Genomic DNA, 8,456 nt, shown 5'->3' with positions numbered 1-8,456 from the left:
TTTTAAAACGTAGAATCTTGTGGCCTGCCACAAACGGAAAAGCCGTTTTAACAGCGATGTATTAATTAATGCATGTTTTAATACGATCGTATCGAAATCTACCGTCAGTTAGCTTTGTTATGCTTCTGACACAATGGGCGCGGCCATTTTGAAAATGCGCGCGCATCCACTTACATTGCCGGCTCTGGTTTCAGACGGCTTTATCTCACAGAAGCGACATTGCAGAGGACGCTTTGTCCCAGACAAGCGTTTTCAACGGCCTGTAGCAGGCGCTGTGATACTCGCGGTCAGCTTTTTCCACCGCCGAGCGAGACAACAACAACCGGTCATGATACCACACACAGCAGCTTTTCACAGGAACAATGCGATTACGGATATTTGGATCTTCAAAGTAAGTGTTACGCGCGATAAAACCTTGGCAATACGCAATCGAGGGATTAATTAATGGCGGCAGGCAGACGGTTAATAACACCTACAACGGTCCCCCTCTTTCCACTGATAAGTTATCCAGGATAACTTAGACCCTAAGCGGCACCTCTTATTGCAACACACATTACTTGATTTATTTATCAGCAAGTGACCTGGGTTATTTAAACTTTGGTCACACCGTTTACAGTGGGCCTGTTTAGTTAGAACTGTGGACACGAAGGTGTCTCTTCAGGTGAGATGTCCTGTTTAGTTAGAACTGTGGACACGAAGGTGTCTCTTCAGGTGAGATGGACACGAAGGTGTGGACACGAAGGTGTCTCTTCAGGTGAGATGGACACGAAGGTGTGGACACGAAGGTGTCTCTTCAGGTGAGATGACCGACTGAAACTCTTGTCACAACGTTTACAGTGGAAAGGTTAGACCCTAAGCGGCACCTCTTATTGCAACACACATTACTTATATATTCAATCTCTCCATTTCAACACGTTGTTTTCCCCACATTTGGAAACTGGCTCATGTTCTCCCACTACACAAAGGTGGGGATAAACATACATTTTAAAGGTTTAAAATGAGAAGAAAACAAAAGAACAGGAGAATGGAGGCCTGTTGACAAGATTGATTGATTGAACAGTTTATTAGACATAAATGTATAAACAGCAACAGAGTTCAGTCCAACACTGGTTGACTCTTCTCCTCCTCCTATGATCTTCACCCGTTCATATGTGTGCTCAGCCGCGGAACAACAGCTGCAGCCTATTTTATCACGATCGCGCTAATGAAACAAAACGCTACACGGTGACGGTACAGGATTATCATTTCAAGTATGTATCAGAAGTTGATGTTATCATGCAGGTAAAGTAGGCTAATGCGTCACTCGCGCATGTTTAACCTTTTCCACATGTCCAAAAGTAATTTATGAAAAAGACATGAGCCTAACCTTTTTTTCATTGTTGATATAACGCCATTTAGGTCATTTAGGTATTTGATATAGGCTAACATTATGTTGTGATATAATAATATAGCAGTGGGTATTTAAGGACCAGTCAACTATCCGTGAGAACGTGTTTTGGTACGATGAGGCGCGACACAAATTGTCCTTGTCTATCGACCTCCCTACGAACATACAGCTGTTTAATTTGATCCTCCCAGCGAGCTCATTTATAGTGGAAACTTGATTTATTTGTACTCCATGGTGTGAATGCAATGGTGTCTCAGCAAGTGACCTGAGTTATTTAAACTTTGGTCACACCGTTTACAGTGGGCATCTTTTTTTGTCCTGTTTAGTTAGAACTGTGGACACGAAGGTGTCTCTTCAGGTGAGATGTCCTGTTTAGTTAGAACTGTGGACACGAAGGTGTCTCTTCAGGTGAGATAACCGACTGAAACTCTTGTCACAACGTTTACAGTGGAAAGGTTTTTCTCCTGTGTGGACACGAAGGTGTGACTGCAGATGACCTGATACACTGAAACTCTTGTCACAATGTTTACATTGGAAAGGTTTTTCTCCAGTGTGGACACGAAGGTGTGACTTCAGGGTATTGGACTGACTGAAACTCTTCTTACAGTGTTTACATTGGAAAGGTTTTTCTCCAGTATGGACACGAAGGTGTGACTTCAGGTTACCTAACTGACTGAAACTCTTGTCACAACGTTTACAGTGAAAAGGTTTTTCTCCAGTGTGGACACGAAGGTGTGACTTCAGGTCACCTGAGAAACTGAAACTCTTGCTACAATGTTCACATTGGAAAGGTTTGTCTCCAGCGTGGACACGAAGGTGTGACTTCAGGTTACCTGAATGACTGAAACTCTTGCTACAATGTTTACATTGGAAATGTTTTTCTCCAGTGTGGACACGGAGGTGTGACTTCAGGGAAGATGATGAGGTACAACTCTTGCCACAATGTTCACATTGGAAAGGTTTTTCTCCAGTGTGGACACGAAGGTGTGTCTTCAGGTGAGACGACCTAATGAAACTCTTGTCACAATGTTCACAGTTAAAAGGTTTTTCTCCAGTGTGGACACGCTGGTGCGTCTTCAGGGAACCCGAGTCACTGAAACTCTTGTCACGCCGTCCGTCCTCATCGTCTTCACTGGTCTCCTCCCAATCATCACTGTCTTCAGTGACTGCAGTGTCAGATTCAAGTTCAACTTCAACTTCAGAGCAGTGGGAAGTGTGCAGGATGTCTAGGAGCAGAAACACAACATGATGGTCAACACTGGATTCCTAAAATGTAAATCCATTCTCGACCGACTAAACCGTTACTAACTACAGGTTATTACGGTTCTGAAAGTTTTAGCAAGATTTTAGCTAGATTTAAATAGATTTGAAGTAATATATTTACTTTAGCCCCAAAATGAATAATGGTCTTACAGCAAATGTTTTTTTTTAATCATGAAATACTGAAACAATTAAAAAAACATTGTACTTCAGATATGCAGCTCTGATTTGGTATTAAATTAGTCCTGCCACTCAGTGCATGACGTTATGAAACAGAAGCTCATTCTGACAATGAAAGCTTGAAATGTGGACCGATGGTAGCTTAACAATCTATGTAAAAGATTTCCATGGTGTAGCTCTGGGTCTGTATGTCTGTAAAAGGTCCTGTGTGTCTGGGGAAAATCTCACAAACTACTGTAGCGATTAAATCTCACAAACTACTGTAGCGATAAAATCTCACAAACTACTGTAGCGATCAAATCTCACAAACTACTGTAGCAAATGTCTTGTTCACGCTGCCAGTCGGCAGAGCAAGTATTTTTCACACCTGATAGGAATTGTGTTGCACATAATGGTAATGTTTCAGTTTTATAAAAGAGTAAGAAAGTGCAGATGCTAAGCTTTCAAATACTTGTTTTAAAGTTGTTAACCACTTAAACACTCTATACTTAAACACTCTATACTTAAACACTCAACTTAGTGAACTAACCCTCTATACTTAAACACTCTATACTTAAACACTCTAAATTAAACACTCAACTTAGTGAACTAACCCTCTGTACTTAAACACTCTATACTTAAACACTCTAAACTTAAACACTCAACTTAGTGAACTAACCCTCTGTACTTAAACACTCTATACTTAAACACTCTAAACTTAAACACTCAACTTAGTGAACTAACCCTCTGTACTTAAACACTCTATACTTAAACACTCTAAACTTAAACACTCAACTTAGTGAACTAACCCTCTGTACTTAAACACTCTATACTTAAACACTCTAAACTTAAACACTCAACTTAGTGAACTAACCCTCTGTACTTAAACACTCTATACTTAAACACTCTATACTTAAACACTCAACTTAGTGAACTAACCCTCTATACTTAAACACTCTATACTTAAACACTCTAAATTAAACACTCAACTTAGTGAACTAACCCTCTGTACTTAAACACTCTATACTTAAACACTCTAAACTTAAACACTCAACTTAGTGAACTAACCCTCTGTACTTAAACACTCTATACTTAAACACTCTAAACTTAAACACTCAACTTAGTGAACTAACCCTCTGTACTTAAACACTCTATACTTAAACACTCTAAACTTAAACACTCAACTTAGTGAACTAACCCTCTGTACTTAAACACTCTATACTTAAACACTCTAAACTTAAACACTCAACTTAGTGAACTAACCCTCTGTACTTAAACACTCTATACTTAAACACTCTAAACTTAGTGAACTAACCCTCTGACTTAAACACTCTACTAACACTCTAGCCTGCCAGAACCGTAGGCTACGTTTTCCAGGGTTTATATTCTTTAATTCATGTTTTGATCAGATCGAATCGTTAGCTGCCGCTCGTTAGCATAACAGTCAAAGTGGGACAGTGGCCGCGGCCATTTTGAAGATGCTCGCGCATCCACTTGCACTCTATGTGCTGCTTTCAAAGGCCTGTATCTCCAAATCAGCGCAATGAATGATGAAAACAACTTGTTTCTGGTGAAAACAAGGTTTTTCAACGGCCGACAGCAGGCGCTGTGATACTTGCGGTTATTATAACATCCGGATATTTGGCTCTTCAAAATAAGGGTTGCGCGCGATAAAACCTTGGCGATAGAGGGATGAATTAATCCTGTCGGGCAAACTGTTAGTGAAATGTCCTGAAAATATTGTCGGGGAGGTATCTCGTTTTACGATAGTCAGTCACTCATATCCGTTTCTAGTGAAAATTTAACTAATTTGGCAGCAGAAACATTTGTGTTTTCTCTCAGTCAGTTGATTCTTCATATCCATATCAGTGAAAAGGACAGGATTTGTTTATTTTTTAAACACAGTTCTTATATGAGGCGATCTAAGATCCCCCTATGGGGATTACAATACAAATAAAACACAGTTCTTATATGAGGCGATCTAAGATCCCCCTATGGGGATTACAATACAAATAAAACACAGTTCTTATATGAGGCGATCTAAGATCCCCCTATGGGGATTACAATACAAATAAAACACAGTTCTTATATGAGGCGATCTAAGATCCCCCTATGGGGATTACAATACAAACAAAAAGTACAAAATAACCCTTGGACTTTGCGCCCTGTACCGATATTGACGTCAGACTTCGGAACTCTATCTATATCGGTATGCGTGTGACATCATCATCATACCCGGAAGTTATGCGGGAATGCCTACTGAGTGGCAAAACAGTACTTTCTGGCCTTGACAGCCCCGTACATCCAAACAGAAAAGTCCTATTTGATTCCATGAAATGACTTTAAACAACATTAAATTCACTTTGTCACTCACTTTGCCACTCAATCTGCCATTCACTTCATGCATGCGCTACCCTCTATTGTGGCAGCTCTACAGAACAGGAAATATTAAAGAAAGGAAGAACACATGAAACTTACTGAGGTGTGGCTGGTCTTCAGCTTCCTGTTTAATAGAAACGTCCCTGGCTGAGTCTGGAGAGTTCATCTTCACCTGGGAGTGATGCATCATGGGTATTGTAGTCCTTATGAGTCTGGAGAGTCCATCTTCACCTGGGAGTGATGCATCATGGGTATTGTAGTTCTTATGAGTCTGGAGAGTCCATCTTCACCTGGGAGTGATGCATCATGGGTATTGTAGTTCTTATGAGTCTGGAGAGTTCATCTTCACCTGGGAGTGATGCATCATGGGTATTGTAGTCCTTATGAGTCTGGAGAGTTCATCTTCACCTGGGAGTGATGCATCATGGGTATTGTAGTTCTTATGAGTCTGGATAGCTCATCTTCACCTGGGAGTGATGCATCATGGGTATTGTAGTTCTTATGAGTCTGGATAGTTCATCTTCACCTGAGAGTGATGCATCATGGGTATTGTAGTTCTTATGAGTCTGGAGAGTTCATCTTCACCTGGGAGTGATGCATCATGGGTATTGTAGTCCCTATGAGTCTGGAGAGTCCATCTTCACCTGGGAGTGATGCATCATGGGTAATGTCAATTGAATGTTGACATGATGTGGTGACATTAAAATGAATGTTGACATGAAGCACTCTGACTAATATAGAAAATACAAACATGACACTTGATTTCAAAAACTCTCTCTCTCTCTCTCTCCCTCTCTCTCTCTCCCCCTCTCTCTCTCTCTCTCTCCACTGCAATACTACACTAACATACCGTACGTACGTTATGGTTACATTAATAATAATAATCGTGGCGTCAACAAGATGCAACCAAACAGTAGTTATTATTATTGCTGCTGCTATCTTACTATCTTTTAACATGTCCATGTTTTAACATGGACATGTTTCAACATGGACATCTTTTAACATGTCCATGTTGAAACATGGACATGTTAAAAGATGTCCATGTTTTAACATGTCCATGTTGAAACATGGACATGTTAAAAGATGTCCATGTTAAAACATGTCCATGTTAAAACATGGACATGTTTCAACATGGACATGTTAAAACATGGACATGTTAAAAGATGTCCATGTTAAAAGATGTCCATGTTAAAACATGGACATGTTTCAACATGTCCATGTTGAAACATGTCCATGTTGAAACATGGACATGTTGAAACATGGACATGTTAAAACATGGACATGTTAAAACATGGACATGTTAAAAGATGTCCATGTTAAAACATGTCCATGTTGAAACATGTCCATGTTGAAACATGGACATGTTAAAACATGGACATGTTAAAAGATGTCCATGTTAAAACATGTCCATGTTAAAAGATGAGACGAGTCAACAATATAAAAGATAAATGTAGTTTTTGATTGATTGATTTATTAACAGTTTGCAGAATTACAGTATATTTCAAGTACAACTCAATACAAAAACTGTTAACTGTGAGTGGACGACACTATAAAGCATTTCACTTGTAACGTAAAACAAACGTTTGTTTATATATTTTCATTCTACAACTGAATGATTATGTCACGTTACAAATAGGCCTACAGACTATACAGAGTACAAGCAAATCTTTTATGTAGCTTTATTATTTGAAGCCTTTGTGTTATTTGCACGTAGGCCTATATGGTTACACTCAATGAGACTTTAAGTAGTCGTTTAATTAGCTTCATTATTTTTGAAGCCTTTGTGCTATTGTTATTTGTATTGGTACAGTGAGTGCACTCGTTTATATAACTTTTACATTGGTTAAACTCTTTATTTTCATTTAGTTCATCAAGTTTTTGTTAAGGCTGTTATAGGCCTAGGGCCGTGCTGCGTCCATGTCGTGGCTCTCTCATTTAGGCCTCCAGTTGCCTATAAGGCCTAAGGCCTAGTTAAAATGGACTAATGGTTAATAATATGGAGGCTCTCGGACTCGGAGCATCGACAATCACAACAAAACTGTCCCATTCGTTACATTAAAATGGAGAGAAACTAGTATAGGCTACTGCTGCCACTTTCGTTGGCCTTAAGACGAAATAAGACGAAAGTCAGTGCAAATGTAGTTCTGTTCTGAATCTGCATTGTGCTGCAAACTGTACTTAACGATGCGACGCATTGCGAGCTGGTAGATCAGCTATTTTCAGTAAACGCGCTCTTTTGTAGAGGCAGGGGGTGATGCTGACGTTCAGTGTTCAGTCTTATGTCACAGTCACGGTGAAGATAAGCATAATATAGGATTGGACACACCACGGGTGTAACGGGTCTTTCGGACCGGGTCGGTTTATTTAGGATCGGATCCTGTTTTTCCGTATCGGACCGGGCGCGGCAAATTAGAATGTTGCTCGGTTCCATACTCGGGAAAAAGTGGAGATAATTGACTAAATACACGTTTTGTGCAAGAACTTTCACATGGATATGAAACTAGAAGACAATATTTCACTCCACGTCTTTGGAATTATTTAATGGGTGAGTACAAACGGAGCATTTAGGCTATCACATTTATGCCGTGCATCATTCATTCCAACCAGGATCGGGTGCAACTGATCTATGCATGTGATACAGAATTTACGAAGTATATGAATAATCACAGACATTCTAGGTCTACCGTCCGTAAGTACCCTTTGAGAGCGGTTTTGAAGGATTCAAGGGGGTTCCCTAGTCCCTTTCGGGACCCTCGGTTACCGTTTCTGAAGTTTGGCCGACAGCACCCTAGGGTTCCTGACAGCTTATTAAGCCCTCCATGGGATGCAGATGTACATACCCTCTGTTCACGGAGAGCCGCGGCGCCGCTTGAGTGTTGGTAAGATGTTTCAAAGATGCATAACACGGCTATAGGAGACAACGGAAAAAATGGCATTAACCACCGATGCCTTTAAGTATTTTTTTTTAAAGTTTTGGCTTCTCTGAAATTCTCTCTTCCTCACTTCCTTATTGACTTCCCATTGTACCGCCTCCCGCACCGAGACTGGCTAGCTGCACGTCCTAGTTACGGCCTCTGATTGGCCGACCGCGTATGGATGTTTATAATGCTGTTGTGTCATGGGAGGCGGGACATGGGAAGTGAGGGAGAGAATTTCAGAGAAGCCAAAACTTTAAAAAAAGGCATCGGCGGTTAATGCCATTTCGTACACGTTCCCGTTGTCTCCTATAGCCGTGTTATGCATCTTTGAAACATCTCACCAACACTCAAGC

The 8,456-nt window shown here is 40.4% G+C and overlaps 1 protein-coding gene across 1 annotated transcript; it reads right to left on the bottom strand.

Moving 5' to 3' along the window:
• Positions 1-1,357: 1,357 nt before the first annotated feature.
• LOC306926928 (uncharacterized protein) lies at positions 1,358-8,100 on the bottom strand. Its single transcript, XM_079506440.1, has 4 exons — positions 8,026-8,100; positions 5,285-5,829; positions 1,806-2,613; positions 1,358-1,755 (listed from the first exon to the last, which is right to left on the bottom strand). The coding sequence occupies exons 2-4, from the start codon at positions 5,373-5,375 to the stop codon at positions 1,710-1,712; spliced, it is 945 nt and encodes a 314-aa protein (XP_079362566.1). The 5' UTR covers positions 5,376-5,829; positions 8,026-8,100; the 3' UTR covers positions 1,358-1,709.
• Between the last annotated feature and the right edge of the window lie 356 nt (positions 8,101-8,456).

This window comes from Electrona antarctica (assembly GCF_951216825.1).
Source record: "Electrona antarctica genome assembly, chromosome: 7".
In the NCBI taxonomy this organism is placed as follows: Eukaryota; Metazoa; Chordata; class Actinopteri; order Myctophiformes; family Myctophidae; genus Electrona; species Electrona antarctica.
Note: the sequence above shows the minus strand (reverse complement) of the source record. Positions and strands in the feature narration are given on the sequence as shown.